The sequence below is a fragment of the Geotrypetes seraphini genome, chromosome 3 (assembly GCF_902459505.1).
Source record: "Geotrypetes seraphini chromosome 3, aGeoSer1.1, whole genome shotgun sequence".
NCBI classification, from domain to species: domain Eukaryota; kingdom Metazoa; phylum Chordata; class Amphibia; order Gymnophiona; family Dermophiidae; genus Geotrypetes; species Geotrypetes seraphini.
Window position 1 is genome coordinate 249,772,080 of NC_047086.1, and position 25,686 is coordinate 249,797,765.

General features: G+C 46.0%; 1 protein-coding gene across 1 annotated transcript in view; it reads left to right on the top strand.

The window, feature by feature from the left end:
- QPCT (glutaminyl-peptide cyclotransferase) overlaps nt 1–25,686 on the top strand; it is a 77,221-nt gene that overhangs the window by 48,595 nt on the left and 2,940 nt on the right. Inside the window, exons 5-6 of the mRNA XM_033938677.1 lie at nt 8,278–8,377; nt 24,379–24,495. Coding sequence (XP_033794568.1) covers nt 8,278–8,377; nt 24,379–24,495 — 217 coding nt within the window. The remainder of the gene's footprint in view (nt 1–8,277; nt 8,378–24,378; nt 24,496–25,686) is intronic.

The window sequence follows — 25,686 nt, forward strand, 5'->3', positions numbered from 1 at the left end:
TGGTAGAAGCACTGATAAAAGACAGCATCTGTGAGCACATAGAAAGCGAGCCAACATGGATTCTGCAAAGTAAGATCATGCCAAACAAACTTACTGCACTTCTTTGAAGGGATAAACAGCCAGATGGACAAAGGGGAACCCATAGACATCATTTATCTTGACTTCCAAAAAGCCTTTGACAAGGTACCTCATGAGCGGCTACTTAGGAAGCTGTGGAACCACGGGGTGGAAGGGGACGTACACAGATGTGTTAAACACTGGTTGGCAGGCAGGAAGCAAAGGGTTGGAGTGAAGGGCCACTACTTGGACTGGAGGAGGGTCACGAGCAGTGTTCCGCAGGGGTCGGTACTCGGACCGCTGCTGTTCAATGTATTTATTAATGACCTAGAAACAGGGACGAAGTATGAAGTTATCGTCAAATATATTTTATTGAGCAGTAAGAAAACAACAATCCAAAACAAGGCAAAGAGCAACAAGACAGCTCAAAATTTCACACCAGAAACCAACAAACCCACCCCACCAACCTTCCCCAAGACCCATCCCGCCCCCCACCCACTCTCACTGATGCAAAATAATTAAAATAAATAAAAAAATAAATAACATATCAAGGGGCTAGCAGTTCAAAATGCGGCTACGGGCCACTGGAGACAACGTGGTCCAGAAAGGCTCCCAAATGCGTTGGCAGGCTCGTCCGGGCAAAGAAGAGATGTCTTGAACTCCTCTCCGTTCCCAGGAAAGCAACATTATCATGTGACAATGCCAAAGGGAATAATCAGGCACCTCCGCTTCCATCCACTTGAGCAAAATACATCTGATAGCAATCACTGCCATCCAACGCAGGAAGGCGGAGGCCCCAGGCTTGCGAGGATGGAAGTGGAGGGAGGCTCCAAATAATACCAAGGCAAATCGCTGAACTGTAATGGTCCAAATGTCTTCAACAAAAAGAAAAACAGCATCCCAGAAGGTCTGAATGGCTGGACAAGACCACAACATATGACCAAGCCAGCATCCGGGGCACCACAGCGTCGGCAGTCCGCTGTCTGGCAGAGCCCCGCCAGAGAAGCTCTCCGAGGAGAGACGTACAAGCGAAGAGTCAATTTGTAATGTTGTTCCCAAAAAACAGCATATTTACTATACAATGGTAACTTTTTAATAGCAGTTAAAATTACTTCATCAGAGAAGTCTACATTCAAATCTCCCACCCAAGCATCCCGCAATCTGAGACAATCAAGCATAGGGGACTCGTCCTTCAGATGTCTGTGGTGAAATTTCAAGGGGACAGGTTGTTGAGAGCCAAAGGTAAAAGCCTCCAACAACAATTCTCGACAAGAGGCCGAAAGCTGAGGGCGAGGCAATGAGGATATGTAGTGACGAATCTGGAGATAGGCATAGACATCTGCTCGAGGTATAGTAAATTCCTCGCAGAGCACAGCAAATGGTTTGATCCGCCCATCATCATCGACCAAATGAAACAAAAAACGAATCCCCTTTGCTTCCCAATGTACAAAGCTAGCATTGTCTACCCCCGGAGGAAAACAAGCATTATAGCGCAAAGGCAGAAATGGAGAGACCAAAGGACTAAGAGAGTGAAACCTGCAAACCCAGTGCCAGGTCCTACGAAGAGGGATATGCGACAACGCACTGGGCGCAGAGTCCCATTTAGAAAGCAAAGGAAAGTGAAGAAACGCGCTAAAGTGAGTAGAGGTAAAGCATGAGAGTTCCAAGGAAGTGTTAGTAAACGTGGAGGTGCCGCTAAAGAGATCATTAATATGGCGCATGCCACTAGCAATAGTTAAGAAACGAAGATTCAACAACCCCAAACCACCCTTATACCAAGGTAAGGCCGCCCTCTTATAGGGGAGGCGAGCACGCTTACCCAACCAAAGGAACCGTTGTACCATACGAGCAAGATGCTTCTCGTCCTGTGGGGATAGGTACAGGGGAAGAACCTGAAAGACATACAGCCACTGTGGTACAACAAGCATATTATACAGACTCACCCGACCCAACAAAGAGAGGGAAAGCCCCCGCCACAACTGTAAACGAGTCCCAAAGCTAGAGAACAAAGAGCCAACATTTAGAGAGTATAGGCGTGCAAGATCCATAGGAATGCGAATGCCTAAATAGCGAAGCTCCGATTCCGCCCAGCACAAAGGAAAGGAACCCTGCCAAGAAGTACGAACCGCCGGACTGGAAGGCAGCGCCAAAGATTTATCAAGATTAAGGGAAAGGCCGGAGTGAAACCCAAATTCAGAGATAAGGTCCAACGCAAGAGGCAAAGATACCTCAGGGTTGGTCAGGATTAAAAATATATCGTCCGCAAAAGCCAGCGTCTTCAGAGACTCGCCCGCGATCCGAAGGCCCTTCATCAAAACTACGCAAAGTACAAAGCAAAGGTTCTAAAAACAGCAGAAAAAGTAGAAGAGAGAGGGGGCAGCCCTGTCTAGTTCCTCGAAAGATAGGAAAGGTATCTGTGCGAGTACCATTGATCAAAAGAGACGCCCTCGGATTGGAATATAAAGAACGGAGTGCACTAAGATAAAACCCCCCAACCCCACGTGTTCAAGGGTGGGAAACAAGAAGGACCAATTGACACTGTCGAAGGCCTTAGAGGCGTCCAGGCTAACAAACAGCGAGTCAATGTTCAAATCCTGGCAATGAGCCAGCGCAAAGAGGACCTTGCGCACATTACGCACTGAGTGCCGACCTTGAACAAATCCCACTTGGTCTTCATGGATCACAGAAGGAAGAAGAGGCGCAAGCTGGTTGGCCAAAAGACGAGAGAACAATTTTAAATCAACATTAAGTAAGGAGATTGGGCGATAAGACCCTGGGTCATCAGCCGCCTTACCTGGTTTAAGTAACAAGGTAACCAAGGCCTCATTGGCATAGCGTGGAAAGGAGCCCCTCGTTACCGCCGCATTGTAGTAGTCAAGTGAGGGCCCGCAGATACGATATGAAAGAATACGATAAAACTCGCCCGAGAACCCGTCCGGACCCGGAGCCCGACCCGATCCAAGAGATTTGATGGCAACCTGTAATTCCAATGCCTGGAGCGGCTCGTTAAGGCGAGTCGCCACGTCCTCAGCCAAGCGCGGCATGCCCGACGAGTGTAGATAGTCAGAAATGAGGTCCCCAGAGATCTCATCCGGTGCAGCATAAAGGTGAGAAAAGAAATCAAGAAGAGTGTCTGCCACCTGTGACGTGTGCATCGCTCGGAAGTGTGAAGTTATAAAATTTGAGGATGACACTAAACTCTGTAGCAGGGTTAGAACCGGGGAGGAATGTGAAGACCTACAAAGGGACCTGAACAAACCGGAGGAGTGGGCGATTAAATGGCAGATGAACTTCAATGTAGAGAAATGCAAGGTCATGCATATAGGGAAAAAGAACCCGATGTTCAGCTACAAAATGGGGGGATTAGTACTAGGGGAAAGTAACCTTGAAAAAGACTTGGGTGTGCTGGTGGATACAACAATGAAGTCAACGGCACAATGCACAGGAGCCTCAAAGAAAGCAAATAGAATGTTGGGTATTATTAAGAAGGGTATTACAACCAGAATAAGGGAAGTCATCATGCCGCTGTATCGTGCAATGGTGCGCCCGCATCTGCAGTACTGTGCCCAATATTGGTCACCTACCTTAAGAAGGACCTGGCGATACTTGAGAGGGTTCAGAGAAGAGCTTATATTCCTTTCTCTCCTCTCTTCTACCTTCCAAAGTATTTAGATCAATGCTGTCTTGTTAAAATGTTTATTTTATTTTTATTTTTCCTCTAACTCTACTTTTCACTTCTCTATTACCCTCCAGGTACTTTAGTTAGATTGTGAGCCTTCGGGACAGTAAGGGAATTTTTCAAGTACCTTTCTTATTTCTAATCTTAATGTATATTTTCTGTAAACCGCTTAGAACCTAACGGATGTAGCGGTATATAAGAAATAAATTACATTACATTACATAAAAGGTATGGAAAACCTTTCATACGCAGACAGGTTAGAAAGGCTGGGGCTCTTCTCCCTTGAGAAGCGGAGACTCAGAGGAGACATGATAGAGACTTACAAGATCATGAAGAGCATAGAGAAGGTGGAGAGGGACAGATTCTTCAGCCTATTGGGAACCACAAAAACAAGGGGGCACTCGGAGAAATTGAAAGGGGACAGGTTTAGAAGTTCTTTTTCACTCAGAGGGTGATGGGCACCTGGAATGCACTTCCGAAAGTTGTGATAGGACAGAGTACATTACGGGGTTTCAAAGAGGGATTGGATAAATTCCTGAAGGATACGGGGATTGAGGGATACAGATAGAGGTAGAGATAGGATTATGAAAGGGTATAGCTAGAAGGATAAGGGGGATTGAAGGGTTTTAGACAAAGGATCACTTTATAGGTCATGGACCTGATGGGCTGCCGCGGGAGTGGACTGCTGGGCGCGATGGACTTCTGGTCTGACCCAGCGGAGGCAACTTCTTATGTTCTTATGGCATGTGCAGGAAATAAGCCATTTTGAATTTAATGCCACTAAATTATGTTTTTGGATAGTTCCTACGGGTACACATGTATTATTGTGGCATAAACCTTGGTGGAAACTCTAAGATTTATGAAAAAGTTTCCTTATGAACTGATTTTTCACCAAAATTATATAACAAGTGTAGATTGTTAAAGTAAGAATAATATGCCTGCTTGGCTGCTGATTGTGCTCTGCAAGTTGGGAATTTAAGAGCAGGTTTTTCTAATTAATTATTGTTTAACCTCCTCTGATTTATGAAGCTCTTTTTGATTTATTGGATAATTGTAACGGTGAAACTAAAGTAGATAGAATAGAATTGCTGATCAATGCGACGGGTGTGCTTGTTTTTGAGTGCAAATTAACTCAAAATGTGGCTCGATAGTCAACAGGCAAATATGCATTTCATCATCCACTGTCTGCAGTTATTTACTTTTTTTCAATTTAATTTTGGTCAGAGCTGAAAATCCAAGTTTGCAAAGATAAGAAGACCCAAACGGTAATAAAACCTTGATTGCTTTGTTGCTCAAGTTAGGATAACTCCTGCATAAAAAAATAAAAATAAAATTATTTACCATTAGTTTTCAAGGACCAATCAGATCAAAGAATGATGCTTGTTTAGGTGGTTGTATCCTTACGCATACAGAAGCTCCTAACATTGACAGACCCTTGTGTATGTGACATACATGTCACCTATTCTAGTGCACTGTATACTAATGAAGGGAATTTTTAAAAATAAAGTAAAATTCTGGAATCTCTGGTGGTACACCCGGAATCTCTTCGGGTCATACCACTGTGCAGTGGCACACAGTTTGAGAGACACTGTAATAATAGACGATCCCTGCTCTGAAGAGCTTACAGTCTAGTTTAGACTGACAGACAGGACATAGAGGGATAGGGGAGTTCCATGTAGAGAGAATGATAGGAAGGACATAGATAATTTTACGGTGAGTGGGAGTTAGGGGCGTTGAAACCAGCCTTGAAAAAGTTGGCTTTTAGCTTGTATTTGAATGCTCTGAGAGATGGAGCCTGATGTAATGACTTGGGCAGTCTGTTCCATGTATACGGCTTGGCTGACTCCATCCTGTTTATATCTTTTTAAAGATGTGGTCTCCAGGTTTGTACACAATATTCTAAATGAGGTCTCACCAGAGTCTTATAAAGGGGATTCAATACTTCCTTTTCCCCACTGGCCATACCTCCCTATGGCTGTTACATTTCATAAAGAGTGTAAAACACAGGCAAGACAATCTGCAGAGTAGGAACACTGGCATATTCCAGAACATCAAAGACAGCCAGGAACAAGTCTAAGAATGAAACAGCTTCATTTAGCAGATCAAAATCGATTTGAGCTACTATGTGTGTTTTTTTTCCTGTCTCTCAGAATATGTAAAATTGTTTCATGGCTCTGGTAAATAGAAGTAAATAATCCATTTAAGCTATCATGTTTCATTGGTGTAGGTAGATGTGATTGTATTCCAGACGCTTGGTTTGCACATTTGATGAGTTCATGGGACAAACTGTCAAGCTGAAGAAAATCAGCATCTATAGACAGAGCGGCTCATTTCCAAAATAGAAAACTTCTAAATGGAGGCATAAAGGAGCAAATGAACATTTATGTCGCCAAATCTTTCAATTTGCTATTTTCAAATCGTATTTTATGGACGGATTTCTGTGGTGCTTGTCTGCAGTGTGTCTAAATCTAAAGGTTTGTCTTCAAAGGTCTTACTGACACCCCACGAAACAGTATATTTGCTTACCACTGAAAAATAGTGTATGTAAATCTAAAGGGGGCATGTTAGAGGCGTGGTTTAGGCAGGACTAGGGAGGGCTCATGATTTGGACATTTTTCAGTAATAATCATTTTAGAAAGCATCCATGGCACAATTTGGACATCTGGGGCTAGACCTCTTTTAACAATGAATAAGTGCCAAAAAGGTGCCCAAACTAGGGTTACCAGACGTCCGGATCTCCCCGAACATGTCCTCCTTTTAGAGAACACGTTCGGGCGTCCGGACGGCTTTTCAAAACCTGGCACTTTGTCTGGGTTTTGAAAAGCTTCCAGCTAGGAGCGACGTTGGGACGGCATCTACACATGCTCAGATGCAAGGCAGTGACATCATGTGCATGCGTGCGACATCGTTGCATCACACCAGCACATGTGCAAATGCCCTGCAGACAAGTGAACAGGTTAAGGGGGGCGGGCTTGGGGCAGAATGGGGCGTGGCTTGGGTGGAACTAGGCAAGCCTGGGGGCGGAGCCATGGGTCCAGATTTTAGTTCCGGAAAATTTGGTAACTCTAGCCCAAACTGAGCAGATGACCACTGGAGGGATGAAGGCATGACCCCCCCCCCTAGTGGTAACTGATTCCCTTCCACCTCCAAAGATGTGAATGTAACAGCCTGTGTGATAGCTTCAGATGATATGGCTAGTCCTAATAGAGCAACAAGAAGGTACCTGGAGTAGCCTAGTGGGTGGATACTGAACCATAGACATCAGAATGGGGGGGCCACAGGGGCCATTGCCTCCCCCTAATATTGGCAGTAGGACCTTTTGTGTGGCTCATAGCTCCCCGCCAGGTTCCAAGGTCCCCACCTCAAAAACTGGAAGGAAAGCACTGGCACAGCACCGATTCTCCTGTTCTGCCGGGGACCTTCTCTGCACTGTTGTTCTGCCCCAATCTACCCCCACGGCAGAGGAGGCCATGGTTAGCGCAAGAAAATCACTCCCATGTCAGCGATTTATTGTAGTATTCGAGGTGAGAGGGGGCTTAGGAACCAGGTGGGAAGGTTATTTGGTGGAACCCAGGGCTGGGTAGGGAGGGAGTAAGAAGGAAGAGATGCTGAATGGGAGGGTCAGAAAGCAGATGAATGGGGGACTCATGGATAGAAGGGAGAGGAAGGAGATAGTGGCACATGGATGGAGGGAAAGGCAAGAGGAGAGGGAAAGGAAATGGGGCATATGGATGGAGGGAAGAGATGGTGCACGTGGATGGAGGGGTGGGGAAGAGGAGAGAGAAGAGATGGTGCATATGGATGGAGTGGTGGGGAAGAGATAGAAAGTTAGATAGATTTGAGATGGAGGAAGAAAAATGGAAGAAAACTGAATATAAAATCAGTGCCAAAGATGGAGTGTGATAGTATGTGATGATCTTAAGGTGGCCAGATGGGTTGAAAAGGTGACAGCAAATGCTAGAAGAATGTTTGTATGCATAGGTAGAGGAATGGCCAGTAGGAAAAAAGAGGCAATGATGCCCCTGTATAAGACTCTTGGTGAGCTCTGGTGAGACCCCATTTAGAATATTGGACCACACCTTCAAAAACATATAAACAGGATGGAGTCGGTTCAGAGGACAGTTACTAAAATGGTTGGTGGTCTTTGTCTTAAAGTGTATGGGGTACAGACTTAAAGATCTCATTATGTATACTTAGGAGGAAAGGGGGGATAGTTTAAAAACCTATTTAATGCATCTAAATTCTATTAAAGCGCATTCAAAGATTTCAATGCACTTTAAAAATGTTGTAATAACAGAAACATATCAAAACTATCTGAAAATGACCCAAACTTCAACTGAAATATTTTTCTATATCCATCCCTAGTATGTGTGTACTTAAAATTTTTTATACAACTTCCACAGTCACAAAATACCAAAGAACTTTGCATACTGAGTGAGCTGCTTATTACAATTGGTCCCTCCAAATGCAGTAACTATATATTTGAATAAGAAGTGTGTCCATATGGATCATTTACAAATATATATATTTTTCGTTAATAGGACCTGCTTGTATTACTGGATTTAATTGGTGCCCAAAATCCAAGTTTCCCCAACTACTTTCAAAACACTGCTCGCTCGTTTAGAAGACTTCAGTTTATCGGTAAGATGGCCTGTGTTTAAACAAATGAAATTCTATTCACCTCGTTTATCAGTCCTCCACCTTTTTACAAAACCGTAGCATAGATTTTATGATAATGGAATATAAGGGTGGGCGGGGTGGGAAAAGGGAAGGGATATGTTTTTGTGTAATATATCAATGATCGTTTGTAAGTGATGTAGTTAATGTTAATCTGAATGAATATATTTAACACTTAATGTAATTTTGAAAATGAATAAAGAATATTAAAAAAAAATAAAAGCATAGATTTTAGTGCTGGCCACAGCGGTAACAGCTCTAATGCTCACAGGAATTCTATGAGCATCGGAGCTGTTGCCGCTACAACCGGAACTAAAATCTGCGCTATGGTTTTGAAAAAGGGGGAGGGATTAGTCAGGCCTTTACAAAACTGCGTTACCAAGCAGCGACGCTAAATGCCATGCTGCCTATAGGAATAGCATCATCAAAAAAGGGGGTATTTTGGATAATAAAATCTTTTTAAAGAAGATTTTTCTACACACTAGTATCACAATTTATAAATGACTCAATGTAATATATAACTCATACTTTACTCAAAATCATTCATACAGCACCCCGGTTTATAAACAAACTCTCCCAAGTGGTAAATAAACTAGGAGGTTGAAGTATCATATAGAGGCTACAAGTTCAATACATAGAACCTCTTATAGCATATATATTATTTCAGGTCATTATCCTGGATTGATAAAGTACCATATACCGTATTTTTCGCACCATAAGATGCACTTTTTTCCACCTAAAAGTGGGTGGAAATGTCCGTACGTCTTATGCAGCGAAGGTACTTTTTTTTTAAACACCCCACCCTCACCCTCACCCTCACCCCAACTTACCTTTAAATGCCCACGCCCCATACAGCTCTCCTTAGCATCGGTGAGTGTCCAAAGCTTCCTCTCACTCTCACCCGTGGTGTCCAGATCCAGCGTCCCGCCCTCGCAATGGGCGTGGCTTTACCTCCAAGCTGCTTCCTGACCCAGCAAGAGAGGTCGTCTTCCATGCTGTGAGCGCCGCTGACCTAATTACGGCAGCCTGCACAGTGAATTGAGCAGGCTGCCATTGGCCTCCGAAGCATGTTGCCTCTGCCGTGGTCCCAACCCCGACATCAGAGGAGGAGTGGGACCATGGCAGAGGCAGCGTGCTTCGGAGACCAATGGCAGCCTGCTAGGTTCGCTCTTCAGGCTGCCATAATTAGCTTAGAGGTGGTCACAGCACGGAAAACAACCTCCAGCGTCCTATCACCTCCCCTTATCTCCCCTCTGCCACGTCTCGCCCCTTCTGATGCCACTTCCTGTTTCCGGCAGAATAATTGCAGCCAAGGGGAAAGACATTGTGTCAGAGGTGGTGGGACACAGGAGAAGGGGAAAAGTATGAGCTCAATCATGGGCGACCTAAGAGATAAGTTTGAAGGTGGATTTCAATGATGGCAGCAAACAATAAAGCAGAAAATACTGCTTCAAACTTACTAGAAAGTGGTGAAAAAACAGAAAAACTGGCAGATCAGGTCATGCAAAATCCACAAGTCCTAGCAGCCCTTCAGGAATGGCTTGAAAATGTCTCACGCACTCCTTCAAGTTACATAGAAACTTTACCAAAAGGTAAGGCTCCGCCCGTTGCGAGGGCCCCAGCAGGACACTGGGTCTAGACACGGGGTGGGGGGGAGAGAGAGACAGAAAAAGACCTTGAGGAGGGGCAGGAAAACAGACTTGAAGACAGGACAGATACTGGACTAGAGGGGGGAGAGAGGGGAGGACTCAAAATGTTTGCAGAAGGAAGATACAGAGAGGGAGAAACCTGAAACAAAGGGGAGGCAGAAGAGAGGGGGGCAGATGTTGGACTTGGGGGTGTATAGAGGGAAGAGAGAGCGAAAGAGACTGCAGAGAGGTGGCAAGATTCTGGACCAGGGAGGGAGGAAGGAAGGAGAGAGAGGCAGAGAAAGACCTGGAAGAAAAGAGAACAAATGCTAGACATAGGGGGGGAGTGTTGTTGTAAGCAGAAGAAAAACAGAGAGAGAGACATAGACCAAAGGGGAAAGACAGGAGGCAGATGCTGGATTATGGGAGGTGCAGACAGAAGAGACAGAGGGGGAGAGACCCTGAGGAAGAACAGAGAGATGGAAGATCATAACAGAGGAGGGAGAGAGAGGGAAACCTGGAATAAAGGTGGTGGTAGGTACAAAGGAGAACTGACACTGGATCTGGGGAGGGTAAGCAGAGGGAAAAGAGATAGAGACCTGGACCCAAAGGGGATGGGGCTGGATTGTGAAATAAATGTTGGATGCACAGTCAGAAGGAAGTCCAACCAGAAACTAATTAAATCGCCAGACAACAAAGGTAGGAAAAATGATCTTATTTTCAATTTAGATTGAAATGTGTCAGTTTTCAGAATTTATATCTGCTGTGTGTGTATGAAATATGAAAGGAAAAAATTGCATTACAATTAGGGGAGGGGAGACAAGGTGCAGAACCTAGCAAGGAGTGTGGAGTTGGATGCAGAGCATGGCAGGGAGTGAAGGGGGCTAGGTACAGAGCCTGGTGTATGTTAGTACACAATTTGGTTCAGAATGTTTTTTTACTTGTTTTCCTACTCTAAAATCTAGGGTGCGTCTTATGATCAGGTGTGTCTTATAGAGCATAAAATACGGTAATCATAGACGTCAAACATCCATCCCACCCTTAAACGTAAACTTTATTTCTATCTAACTAGGGTTAAAACTATTTTACTTTATTCTATTTTCATGCCACAGGCAACAACAAAAAAACTAAGAAAATGTCTTTATCTATAGATCGATAGAAGAAAGCACAGTTACTTACCGTAACAGGTGTTATCCAGGGACAGCAGGCAGATATTCTTAACACATGGGTGACGTCACCGACGGAGCCCTCGGTACGGACCTTTTTTAACTAGAAGTTTCTAGTTGGCCGCACCGCGCGTGCGCGAGTGCCTTCCCGCCCGACGGAGGAGTGCGTGGTCCCCAGTTAGGATAAGCCAGCTAAGAAGCCAACCCGGGGAGGTGGGTGGGACGTAAGAATATCTGCCTGCTGTCCCTGGATAACACCTGTTACGGTAAGTAACTGTGCTTTATCCCAGGACAAGCAGGCAGCATATTCTTAACACATGGGTGACCTCCAAGCTAACAAAGAGGGAGGTGGGATGGTTGGCCATTAGGAAAATAAATTTTGTAACACAGATTGGCCGAAGTGTCCATCCCGTCTGGAGAACGCATCCAGACAGTAGTGAGTAGTGAACGTGTGAACTGAGGACCAAGTGGCCGCCTTGCAGATTTCCTCGATGGGCGTGGAGCGGAGGAAAGCTACAGAAGCAGCCATAGCTCGGACTCTGTGGGCCGTGACAGTTCCTTCCAGTGAGAGACCGGCCCGAGCGTAGCAGAAAGCAATACAGGCAGCAAGCCAATTTGAAAGTGTCCGTTTGGAGACAGGACGACCCAAACGGTTGGGGTCGAAAGACAAAAAGAGCTGAGGGGCTGTTCGGTGAGCTCTGGTACGATCAAGATAGTAAGCAAGGGCACGCTTACAATCCAGCGTGTGCAACGCCTGTTCCCCAGGGTGCGAGTGAGGCTTAGGGAAGAAGACGGGCAGCACAATGGACTGGTTGAGGTGAAAAGCTGAGACCACCTTGGGAAGGAATTTAGGGTGGGTACGCAGAACAACCTTGTCATGGTGAAAAACAGTGAAAGGTGGGTCGGCAACCAGTGCATGCAGTTCGCTAACCCTCCTGGCAGAGGTGATGGCAATTAGGAAAAGCACCTTCCAGGTAAGAAGCCTGAGAGAAGTTGTGGCAAGAGGCTCAAACGGAGGTTTCATGAGAGCTGAGAGAACCACATTCAGGTCCCAGACGACAGGAGGAGGCTTGAGAGGCGGTTTGATGTTGAAGAGTCCTCTCATGAATCTGGAAACCAGAGGATGAGCCGTGAGGGGTTTTCCGAGAATAGGCTCATGAAACGCAGTGATGGCACTGAGGTGGACTCTGATGGAGGTAGTTTTGAGGCCAGCGTTGGACAGTGAGAGCAAATATTCCAAGACAGTTTCCACCGCTAAGGAGGTGGGTTCTTGATGATGCCGGAGACACCAGGAGGAAAATCTGGTCCACTTCTGATGGTAACATTGGAGAGTGGCCGGTTTCCTGGAAGCGTCCAAAATGAGGCGGACCGGTTGAGATAGATTCTCCGGAGAGGTCAGCCCGAGAGAAACCAAGCTGTCAGGTGGAGCGAAGATAGATTGGGATGTAGCAGAGACTGATGCTGTTGCGTAAGTAGAGTAGGAAACACAGGAAGTAGAATGGGTTCCCTGGAGCTGAGCTGGAGCAGGAGTGAGAACCAGTGTTGGCGAGGCCACCGAGGTGCGATAAGAATCATGGTGGCGTGGTCTTTGCGGAGTTTGGACAAGGTCCGCAACATCAGAGGAAGTGGAGGGAAGGCATATAGGAACCGATCCCTCCAATCGAGCAGGAATGCATCCGGGGCCAGACGGTGAGGAGAGAAGAGTCTGGAGCAGAATTGGGGCAACTGATGATTGTGAGGTGCTGCAAAGAGGTCCACCTGCGGAGTGCCCCATCGAGCAAAGACGGAGAGCAGAGTCGGAGGGTCCAACGTCCACTCGTGGGGTTGAAGGATGCGACTGAGATTGTCGGCCAGAGAGTTCTGTTCGCCCTGGATATAGACCGCCCTGAGAAAAAGATTGCGGTCCGTGGCCCAGGTCCAGATGCGCAGAGCCTCCAAACAAAGGGGGCGAGATCCGGTGCCGCCTTGCTTGTTTATGTAGTACATGGCGACTTGATTGTCCGTGCAAAGGAGGAGGACTTGAGGGCAGAGGAGATGTTGGAAAGCCTTGAGGGCATAGAACATGGCTCTGAGTTCCAGGAAATTGATGTGATGACGACGCTCCTGTGGGGTCCAAAGTCCCTGGGTGCGTAGATCTCCTAGGTGAGCTCCCCACGCGTAGGGGGACGCATCTGTGGTGATGATCATAGAGTGGGGGGGCAGATGAAAAAGCAGACCCCTGGAAAGATTTGAGGAGTTCAACCACCATTGGAGAGATTGCTGAAGAGATGATGTCACAGAGATGGGATGAGAAAGAAGGTCCGTAGTCTGTGACCATTGGTTGGCGAGAGTCCACTGAGGCGTACGAAGGTGGAGGCGTGCCAGAGGAAGGACATGCACCGTCGAGGCCATGTGACCCAGTAGGACCATCATCTGTCGGGCAGGGATGGAGGGGTGCATGAGTACCTGACGGCAGAGATGGAGCAGGGTCCGCTGGCGATCGGAGGGGAGAAAGGCCCTCATTAGCGTGGTGTCCAGAACTGCTCCAATGAATTGAAGGCGCTGGGTGGGAAGCAAGTGCGACTTGGGGTAGTTGATCTCGAACCCCAGGAGGTGGAGGAGAGAGATGGTGTGATGAGTGGCTTGTAGCACGAGTTGAGATGAAGGTGCTTTCACCAACCAATCGTCCAAGTAGGGGAACACCTGGAGGTTGTGAGACCTGAGGAAGGCCGCTACCACTATAAGGCACTTGGTGAAGACCCTGGGTGAGGAAGCTAGGCCGAACGGTAGCACCTTGTACTGATAGTGGTGGTGCAGTACCTGGAACCGTAGGTAGCGGCGAGAATTCTGGTTGATGGAGATGTGAGTGTAGGCCTCTTTGAGGTCCAGGGAACATAGCCAGTCGTGTTGAGAAAGAAGAGGGTAAAGCGTGGCAAGGGAGAGCATTCTGAACTTCTCCTTGACTAGACACTTGTTGAGGTCCCTTAGATCGAGAATGGGACGGAGGTCTCCCGTCTTTTTGGGGACCAGGAAGTAGCGGGAGTAGAATCCCTGACCCCTTTGATCTGGAGGTACTTCTTCGATGGCATTGAGAAGGAGGAGGGATTGAACCTCCCTCAGGAGGAGGGGGGTTTGAGATGAGTTTGAAGCAGACTCTACGGGAAGGTTGTCCGGAGGTAGAGTCTGGAAGTTGAGAGAGTAGCCGTGGCGGATGATGTTGAGGACCCACTGGTCCGACGTGATGACTTCCCAACGGCTGGAGAAAATGGTGAGACGACCTCCGATGGGTTGTGGGAGAGGTAGCAAGGGTGGATGACTGGCTATGCCCTGGAGAGAAGAGTCAAAAGGGCTGAGTTTGTTTAGCAGGCTGAGAAGGCTTAGAGGGTTGAGTGGCCTGAGATCGAGCCTGAGCATGATGTTGCTGTTGACGGGGCCGCCGAGATTGCTGGGGAGGCGGGTTGAGTGGTCTGGCTGAGAATCTCCGTTGATAAGATGTTTGTGGCCGATAAGGTCGGGTAGGCGGTGCCTTCTTTTTCGGCTTGATCAGGGTGTCCCACCTGGTCTCATGGGCAGAGAGTTTCTGGGTGGTGGAATCCAGTGACTCTCCAAAAAGCTCATCCCCGAGACAGGGGGCGTTGGCCAGACGATCCTGGTGGTTGATGTCCAGGTCGGAGACTCTGAGCCAGGCCAAGCGACGCATGGCTACAGCCATGGCAGAGGCCCGAGAGGTGAGCTCGAAGGAGTCGTATATCGAGCGGACCATATACTTGCGCATTTGGAGAAGGCCAGAGATGTGCTGTTGGAATAGCGGGACCTTGCGCTCAGGAAGGTACTTTTGGAGGGCAGACAGTTGTTGGACCAAATGTTTCAGATAGAAGGAAAAATGGAAGGAATAGTTGTTTGCCCTGTTTGCAAGCATGGCATTCTGGTAAAGCCTCTTGCCAAACTTGTCCATGGTTTTACCTTCTCTGCCAGGAGGGGTAGAGGCATAGACACTGGAGCCCTGAGTCTTTTTTAAGGTGGATTCAACCAGAAGGGACTCATGGGGCAATTGAGATTTGTCGAATCCAGGAATGGGAATGACACGGTAAAGGTTGTCCAGTTTACGGGGGGCTCCCGGTACCGTGAGGGGATTTTCCAAGTTTTTGTAGAACGTTTCCCGTAGAATGTCATGCACGGGAAGCTTGAGGAACTCCTTAGGAGGTTGCTCAAAGTCTAGAGCTTCTAGAAAGGCTTGAGACTTTTTTGAGTCCGATTCCAGAGGAAGGGATAGGGCAGCAGACATTTCTCTCAAAAATTTAGAAAAGGAGGACTGCTCTGGTTTAGAGGTGGCATCGGGTGCCGATGGTTCCTCATCAGATGAGGAGGGATCCTCCTCGGTACCGAGAGGAGTTTCCTCCCATAAGTCAGGGTCCCTGACTTCTGGTCGCGACACCGGGGTGGAGGGCGCGGTATGTCGAGTTTTGGACAAGGACTTTCCAGAGCGCACCGAAACGGTACCAGGGGAGGACGACCGGCGTCTATCTCGGTCCCGAGAAGAATGCCGTACCGCCTGGTGCCGAGGAGGATCCAATGTGGCCTGAGAATGAACCACCGGATCGCCTTGAAGTTGTTGGGCCGAAAGGATCGGCATGGATGTGTTCACCGGTACCGAAGGGGTGGACACCGGGGGCTCGGTACGGGGCTCGGGCCGGTCTGGTACTGGAAGGAGCGGTGCCAGGATAGTGGGCAACAGTTGTTCAAGTTGTTTCTTCAACTGTTCTTGGAGTTGAGCCTTTAAGATGGCCGAGATACGGTCATCTAGGGGTGGCATCGGAACCGCTTTCTTTTTCTTCGGTTCCTTAGATGCCGCTCCACGCCCCGGCGATGAGGAGGCTGATGACGAGGCACTCACCGAGATCGGGGCGGAGCGTTTGCGGGACCGGTGCGATGCCGGTAGGGACGGTGTCGCCACCGTAGCCGGAGGGCGCTCGAGGGAAGAGGAAGGCTTCTTAGCCGGCTTACCTGGCGCCAGTGACGCCGATGCGGGGTCGGTCGGTGTCGAGGACGACGGTGCCGATTTTTGAGGTACCGCTGTTGAAGGTGAGGAGTCCATCGCCGACTCGGTGCCGAAGAGGAGAGTTTGCTGAATTCTTCGGTTTTTAAGGGTTCTTTTTTGAAGAGTAGCACAGCGGGTGCAGGAGTCCGCCCGATGCTCCGGACCCAGACACTGCAAACACCAATTGTGTGGGTCAGTTATGGAGATCGGGCGTGCACACCGCTGGCACTTCTTAAAACCGACCTGCGGGGGCATGAAGGGGAAGATAGCCTCCGCAAAATCGAAGCCCGAGGCCTGTATACTGGCAACAGGCCCCGCCGGGGCAAAAACGAAAGAAAAAGGGAAAAAGCAAAGTTTTTTTTTTTTTTTTTTTTTTGCAAATCAAAGAAAAATAAACCCGAAGGTAAAGGAAGAAAAATTAAGGAAAAAAGCGCGAGCGGGAAGGCAAAAAAGTGGTTTCAACGGCCGTTGAAAAAACACACGCGTCTTCTTCGCTCCGTGGAAACGAAGAAACTGGGGACCACGCACTCCTCCGTCGGGCGGGAAGGCACTCGCGCACGCGCGGTGCGGCCAACTAGAAACTTCTAGTTAAAAAAGGTCCGTACCGAGGGCTCCGTCGGTGACGTCACCCATGTGTTAAGAATATGCTGCCTGCTTGTCCTGGGATAAACAGCAATACTTATCTAAATGGCCATTTAGCATTTTCCTAGTCAAAACAGTGTTTCACTCGTGCAAACAAGCTTTTCTGAAATCATGTGCCTGATATGTGGGTGAAATTAGACTACTGACAGTGGTTTCATAAATTCTCTCTAAACTGAATTGGAGCTTCGGGGAGGGCAAGCGCCGGAAATGAAGGCCTGGATTTTCAAGGCCTACATTTCTGGCGCCTACCTTTTAACATGAATTGTGCATATGGAGGCGCTTTACAGCACCTGTCACTTCCGGCATTAAATCATATCCCTAATATCTAGCTAGATAAATAACTTCCACTGTTGCAGCTTGCTGGAACTTTAGATTGCTGTTCGAGAATATCACACTCTAAAATTCGGTTCAGTTCTTCATTGACCCACAGTATTTTTTATCATTTATACAAACATTTTTCTCTGTGATTCAACTTCTCTCTTTTACGCTTTAACTCACAAATTCCTTAATAATAAATATACATTAGCTTTGCGTGTTTAATATTTACTTATCATTAGAACTTATCTTGCCTACAGTGACATTAAGTGTCATAAAGCGCCTCTGTAGGCATTATTTCGGCGCCTTGAAATTTATTTTAAAAGCATTTTTAAACAGCGTTTTAACTTAGGCACCTACTGGCAACTAAGTTAAAGCACTGTTTATAGAGTATGAATGGTGCTGCCCCATTTTCAGATTAATAATTTTGATCACATAATGATATATAAAGCCAAAATTATCCATTCAAGTTACTTGAATTTTTTTTTTTTAAATCTCTTAATGGCCCTTTTACTAAGTTGTGTGTCGTTCTGATGCACTAGTAGTTCATAGAGTCACATAGGCACCTTCTTGCCCTATTAACCAAGGAACCTGTTATAAAAATCTCAATAAAGAAATAAAGAAATTGGAAAGACCCAAAAGCATATGTACTAAATTGTGAAGTCACTTTTCAAAAGTGCACTTTGTGCGAAACAGAGCACAATTATCTAGAAGCATGTAAAAACTTCATATTTCAGGTGTTTTATGCTACTTTTTGACTTTTTGCAAAGTCGTTTTACAAAGCACACTTTGTGATACCAAACTTATTTATTTTATTTATTGGTACTTTATATACCGCCGATAGGCCTAAAAGAAGTCTAGGTGGTTTACAATAATAAAACATATACGATCCAATCATATAATCATAATAAAAGAAATACGAGTCAATTAAAATACACACAAAACAAAACTTTACAAAAAAGAAAAAGATTATAAGAAAGAAAGCAGGTGGGAAGAAGGATTGTACAAAAAGATGTGTTTTAAGCATCTTCTTAAATTCCTTTAAATTGGAAGCATCCTTATTTGCCGAGGGAGGTCATTCCAAAGTTTTGGGCTGACATAACAGAAAGCAGAGAGCCACAAGGAGGATACACAGATCTTGGAAAGGGGAGGAAGCTAGCACATTGTTATCAGCAGAGCATGGGATGGAGGGGATGATAGGCGCAGATGGTGAATGTGATTTGTAGACCATGGTTAGCAATTTAAAGGTGATACGGCTTGATAGTGGGAGCCAGTGATCCTTTATAAGTAGGGGGGTGACATGATCAAAGTGATGTGCTGAATAGAGGAGTTTCACAGCTGTAGATTGAATGAGTTGTAATCTTTTGATAGAAATCAACGGAAGTCCTGTGTATAAAGAGATGCTGTAATCTATCAATGAAATGACAAATGTGTGAATTAAAGAACACAAGAGAACTGGTGGTACAATATGTTGGACAGATCTGATGTGATTTAGGGTGAAAAACAAGGAGCAGATAACTGCATTGATCTGTGGTTTAGAACTCAGGATTCACTAACTTGCCCGATCGGGCCCGATCTGGGCAGGTCTGACAAATTCTGCAAACTCCAACATGCAGATAAGGGCGATCGTAGGAACGCCCCCATCTGCAGGCAACATTGACAACATGTCTCCCTCTCTATCTCACTGTCCATCTGTCTTTCTCTCATTTCCTCCCTATCAGCAAAGGGAGTGGGGAAAGAGAGAGAGAGAGATCATTGGTACATCTCTTCCCCCCCTCTTCTGCTACATCCAACATTTCTCCCTACATAGAATACATAGAGTATGATGGAAGAAAAGGGCCGATGGCCCAACAAGTCTGCCCACTCAAAGAACCCTCCCCTTAAAAGAACCCTCCCCTAAGCATTTCCCTGGAGTGAACCCATATGTTTATCCCATCGTCTCTTGAAGTCGAGCACGTTGCTGGCTTCAACTACCTGACGTGGAAGACCATTCCAACGATCAACCACCCTTTCGGTGAAGAAGTACTCCCTGAAGCCACCATGAAGTCTCCCACCCTTGAGTGGGACCTGTAAGGAAAAAGATATCTTCCTCAACCTCAGCACAGCCTGTAAGATATTTGAACATCTCTATCATGTCTCCCCTCTCTCTGCGTTCCTCGAGAGAATATAACTGCAGCCTGCTTAGACGTTCTTCATATGGGAGATCCTTGAGTCTTAGTGGCCATTCGCTGAACCGATTCCATTCTCTTCACATATTTTTGATAATGTGGCCTCCAATACTGAACACAGTACTCCAGATGAGGTCTCACCATGGACCTGTACAATGGCATTATAACTTCAGGCTTTCGGCTGACAAACTTCTTCGGATGCAACCCAGCATTTGTCTAGCTTTGGTTGAAGCTTTCTCCACTTGATTGGTAGTCTTCATATCTTCACTAATGATTACACCCAGGTCCCGTTCTGTGACAGTTCTTGTTAAGGTTTCACCATTCAGGGTGTATGTTTTGCAGGGGTTACCATTATCAAGGTGCATAATCTTACACTTTGTGGCATTAAAATTCAGTTGCCAAGTATTTGACCATTTTTCCAGTAAAAGTAGGTCCTGCCTCATAGTGTCGGGTACGGTTGCACTGCCACTACGTTGCATAGCTTAGCGTCATCAGCAAATAATGTAATCTTATCTCAAAGTCCTTGGGGCAGGTCTCATACAAAAATATTAAATAGTATCGGACCCAAGACCGAGCCCTGCGGCACTCCACTGGTCACTTCCAACGTTTCTGAGGTAGTACCATTTACCACCACCCTCTGAAGTCTACCACTGAGCCAGTCTTTAACCCATGCAGCCAATGTTTCTCCTAGTCTCATTGTATTCATTTTGTTCAATAATCTACGGTGTGGGACACTATCAAAGGCTTTACTGAAGTCTAAATACACTATATCCACGGACTTTCCCTTATCTAGTTGTTTTGTTACCCAGTCAAAGATTGGATTGACAAGACCTTCCCTTTGTAAATCCATGCTGGTGGGGATCCCTCAGCCTCTCGTCATCCAGAATCATATCCAATCTATTTTTAATCAATGTCTCCATAAGTTTACACACTATTGATGCGAGACTCACAGGTCTGTAATTTTCAGCATCTGACCTGCATCCCTTTATGTGGAGCGGAAAGACGTTAGCAATTTTCCAATCCAAGGTGACTTTTCCTTCTCTCATCCCCTGGATCATGTGCATTTTTCACCACTGCCTACCAGCCCCATGCCCATTTATCCTTCTATCACCTTTTCCAGTACCATGCCACATCTCTCCCTCCTTCATAATGTCCAACATTCCTCCCCCTTGAATCCCCTACAATCTGTCCCTCTGTTCCCTCTCCACACCACCCTATCCAACATTTCTTCCTCTCATCCTTCTCTTCCCCATGCATCTCTACCTCAATCCTCTCCAACAATTTTTCTTTCTTCATTTCTCCTTGTGCACCATCTTTCCCTCTCACTCACACACTCATGCCCAGCAATTCTCCCAAATTAGTGCTTCCTCCCTCCCTTCTTTGTTCCATTTTCATGCTCCCTCCCTTCCTTCTGTGTCCTGAGTTTGTGCCCCCTCCCTTCCTTCTGTGTCCTGAGTTTATGCCCCCCTCCCTGACTTCCAGCCTTTGTCCCAAATTCCCCCCCTTCTTTCTCCCTTTGCCCCACGATCATATTCCCTCTCTTCCATATTTGCCAGAACACACTCGCTCCCTTCAGGACTTTCCAGTTGGGCTGCTCCTTAGCTGCAGAGGGACGCATTGGAGACAGCAGTTATTACATGCTGCACATTGCTGACCCATACGCCTTCCCTCTGATGTCAGCTCTGACATCAGGGAGCAGGCTTCTGGGTCAGTCACATGCAGCGTGCAAAAGCTGGTGCCCGCAACGCGTCCTGACATCGGAGGGAAGCCTGGGTCGGCTTCAGCAGAAATGCAGGAAGGAGGGCATAGGATCCCCGATGGCGGTGGCACTTCGGTGGAGGGGGGCAGGCAGGAAGGAGAGCATGAGATCCCCGGTGATGGTGGCTCACGTACCGCGTGTTGAGAAACACTGGTCTATTTAATATCAAAATGTACAGTGCTGCGTATGCCCTTCAGTGCTATAGAAGTGATTAGTAGTAGTAGTAGTAGTAGTAGTAGTAGCAGCTGCCTCTTCTCAATCCCTAGCTCTTGCAGTACTACCCCTAGGGGTTAGACTGTGAAATAAAAAGGCAGAACTTGACCAGAATGGTGTCTTCAGACTTCTATAACTCACAATCAGAGAGGGCAGGAGGCCTATGGGCAGGCCCAAATATACCCTACTTTCTCCTCCCACACAGGCTTCCATTCACTATGGAAGCCTAAGCAATGTGTAAAGCAGGGGTGCCCACACGTTTTTGGCTTGCGAGCTACTTTTAAAATAACCAAGTCAAAATGATCTACCAACAATAAAATTTTTAAAAACACAAAGCACACTGTACGCAGAGAAAATGTTAATTATCATTTGTATTCGAGGTTTTTTTCAGAAGTCAAGGCAACAACTATACAAAAATAGACAATTATATCTCCTTTTACTAAACCGCGATAGATTGGAATATTGATTTTGCCCTTTGATTATACATGTCCAGGGTGGGGAAATATCTTTAATTTATTGTTGATTGCAATTTTTGTGTGTATAAAAGGGGGGGTGGGGAAGAAACATGTAATTGTTATGAAATATAATTTGATTGAATTTAAGTGCTGTTTAAAGTGTAAAATGTCTGTATAATATGTTGCACTTATTGTTAGTTTTAAAATTAATAAAGATATATTTTTTAAAAAACCCGCAATAGCATTTTTTAGCGCAGGGAGCTGCGCTGAATACCCCTCACAGCTCCCGATACTCATAGGCTTCCTGCGCTAAAAATCACTATCGTGGTTTAGTAAAAGGGGTCCATAGTGCAAAATATAGACAGCAGATATAAATTCTCAAAACAGATACATTTTGATCACTAAATTGAAAATAAAATCATTTTTCCTACCTTTTTGTCTGGTGATTTCATGAGTCTCTGGTTGCACTTCCTTCTTCTGTAAATCCAATATTTATTTCTGCCTTTCTTTCTTTCTGCTCCCTCCCCTTTTCTTTCTGTCTTTCTTTCTCTCTCCCTGCCTGCCTGCCTTTCTTTCTCTCTCCCCCTGCCCCCCCTTTCTTTCTTTCTCTCCCCCTGCCTGCCTGTCTTTCTTTCTCTCCCCCTGCCCCCCTCTTTATCTCTGTCTTTTTTTCTCTCTCCCCCTGCCTGCCTGTCTTTCTTTCTCTGTTCCCCTGCTCCCCCAAGCCATCGCACTGATTTCTCCACATCCCCGATTCTTTTTCTCTCCCTGCCCCCCCAAGCCACCACACCGATTTCTCCCTGCTTCCATGAGCCAGGCCTGGCGCGTACAAGCGCCGGACCCAGAAGTCTTCACCTCCGACGTCAATTCTGATGTTGCAGAGGAAGTTCCAGGCCTGCCAGGCAGCGATTGTCTGGCCCAGAACTTCCTCTCCAAAATCAGAATTGATGTCGGAGGTGAAGGTTTGTGGGTCCGGTGCTTGTACACTCTTGGCCTGACTCGGGGAGGCAGGAAGAAGAAGATGGCAAAGGCAACACGATCGACCATTTAGGCACCCGTGGTGTAGAGCATCACAAACCCTGTCAGTATGTGGGAGCTAGAAGGTCCACAATGGAGAGTTACTTCTTGAAGAAGTGTAAGGGGCTGCTGTGAGATGGTGTATGGCACAGCAGCACTAAGCCTGGATCAAGACATGCCAATTGCCATTGGTAGCAGAGGCAACATTCTGGTATCTTTGAAAATGTGGGGCTGGAGGATTTTGCTGTGTTGCTTATGTGTAAATTTGGGCTTAGCCTACCGAAATGCTGAATTACTTCCATAATATGAAATGAGCAATGATTAAATGATTTGCCTTTTATTTTACACTAGCTGATCACGTGGCATTGCCCAGATATAAATTCCCTTGAGGAAAATTCCCTTGAGGATTAACATCACACAAATTTTTAGTTTTCACTTTCTGTTTAAGCTTCACCACACCACAGCTGTACTTCCTTATATACTGTTAAATGTCTGTGTGACATGATTCCCAAAGCTGGTACCTCTCTGCCCCCTCCCTCCGCCTCTTCCCATTCCTCCCCTCCACGTGCGTGCCTCCCTTTCCCCATACCTCTAGTTTAAGATGTTCGCAGCATTGCCCCAATATAAATTCCCATGGGTTTTGGTTTACATTCACTTGAGGATTAACATCACAGAAGTTTCCAGTTTCTGTTTAGGCTTCAACACACCACACCTGCACTTCCTTATATACTGTTGACTGTGACATCATTCTGACTGTGACATCATTTCCCAAGGTTCACACCATTGGTCAAAGCAATATCTGTCTTTTTCGATGATTCTTTATCTGTCATTCTCTTCCCACCCGCACAGTGTTTATTCCCAGATAGTAATTGATATGTATACTAAGTTTGGTTGAAATCTGTCCATACGTTTCGGAGTTATGCTGGAATATACATACAACCAGAAAAAACAGGGAGGAATGGAGGGAAGTGTAATCCAAAAATCCAAAAATATCACTCCAAGACAAAAACACCACACAAGCCAAGAAAGCTAGCTTATTACTTAAGCGAAGAAAAGCCTCAGACAAACAGAGAGGTGTACCCACACTCTTCCACCCAAGCATCATAGGTAAACTTTTGCACAAGTTTAAAGTTAGCAGGTGGAAGCAAAAAAATAGCCGACATTGAACACAAACAGGCCATGCCAAAAGCAGCAGTTAGGATCTGCTAAGGCCCTGAAGCAGTGGTTAGCGGCCACGAAACGATCGTCGACCTGGCCTGTTTGTGTTCAGTGGTTTTTACCATTAATCATTCTCGGCTATTTTTTTGTTCCCACCTGCTAACTTTAAACTTGTGCAAAAGTTTTGCGCCTTTGCTTGGGTGGAAGAGTGTGGGTACACCTCTCCGTTTGTCTGAGGCTTTTCTTTCGTTTCAATAATAAGCTAGCTTTCTTGGCTTGTGTGGTGCTTTTGTCTTGGAGTGATATTTTTGGAACATACATACATACATCCTATTTTATTTATATATATATATATTCTTCTTAATGGATTAATATGCTTAGGATAAAATATTTATCTTTTATGAATACTTTGGCTTGGTTGTTGTAGAACGGAAGCTCCATCGTTTAGGTTTACTAAAGAATCATCCTTCTGAAGTACAGTATTTTCAGAGCAACCTTCATGCAAGGCAGGTGGCTGATGACCATGTGCCATTTTTACGAAGAGGTAAGTCATTTTGTAATGTTTTAAAAAAACTCACTGTTATATAACTTTTATATACACGCGGTCCTTGGGTTAAGAACGAGTTCCATTTTTAAAACTGTACTATTCAGGATCTGAGTTACATACAAATTCAACTTAAGAACACAGTCTATAAAAACATTAAAGAAACAGTACTCAAAATAAAGTATTGTAGTTTAAATAGAAAGAAAAGATAAGAGGTTTATACTTAACTTTCGTTCTTCATCCATCCCACTGTTCCTTCTCCACCACCACATCCAACATTTTGCATTCTCATCTCTCACTTTCCCATGCATCTGTACCTCACACCTCACCCACCACCATGTCCAATATTTCTCTCTCCCTCCCTCCCTATGACCAACAATTCTCCTCTTTTTTCATTTCCCCATGTGCACCATCTCTCTTTCCCTTTCATTCAGACACCCTACCCAACAATTCCTCCTTTCTATTCCTTCTTCCACCTCAGCATGTTTCCCTCACTCCCTCCATTCTTCCATTCTATGTTCCAAGTTCATGCTCCCCTCCTTTCCTCCATTCTGTGTTCCAAGTTCATGCTCCTTCCCTTCTTCCATCCTTTGTCCAAAGTTTGTGCTCCCTCCCTTCCTTCTGTGTTCCAATGTGCCCCTCTTCCTCCCTTCCCGTCCCAATGTACTCCTCCTCCTCCCGTGTCCCAATCCCACCTTGTCGTCCTTCCCTCCATCTGTTCTGATGTCAGAGGGAAGGCTTCTGGGTCAGCCGCAGATTGCATGCAGAAGCCACTGCTTGCGGCTTTGTGAAGAGAAGCGTGTCTGGAAGAAGGGAGCTGGCCAAAGGAGGTAAACATCGGCAGTAGGGAGGCACGAATGTGGGACACAAAACAGAGGGAGGGATGGACGACAAGGGGTGCGTTGGGACACGGAAGGGAGGAAGAGGAGTACATTAGCACAGAAGGGAGAGGCAAGACCCTGGTTCATAAGTACGAGTCTGACGTAAGTTGGACGTTCTTAACCCAGGGACTGCCTGTATATGACATAGCTTTGTAGCTAAAGGCTATGCGAAGCAACATGGAAAATCACAGTAATTACCATGGAATAGATATCATGGCTTTGCTTGGCTAGCACCTGTCATGTGCATGTTGTCCTAGATGTTAGCTTTTAGTTTCTAACACCTGCTCCACCTGCTTTTTGCTGCTATTCC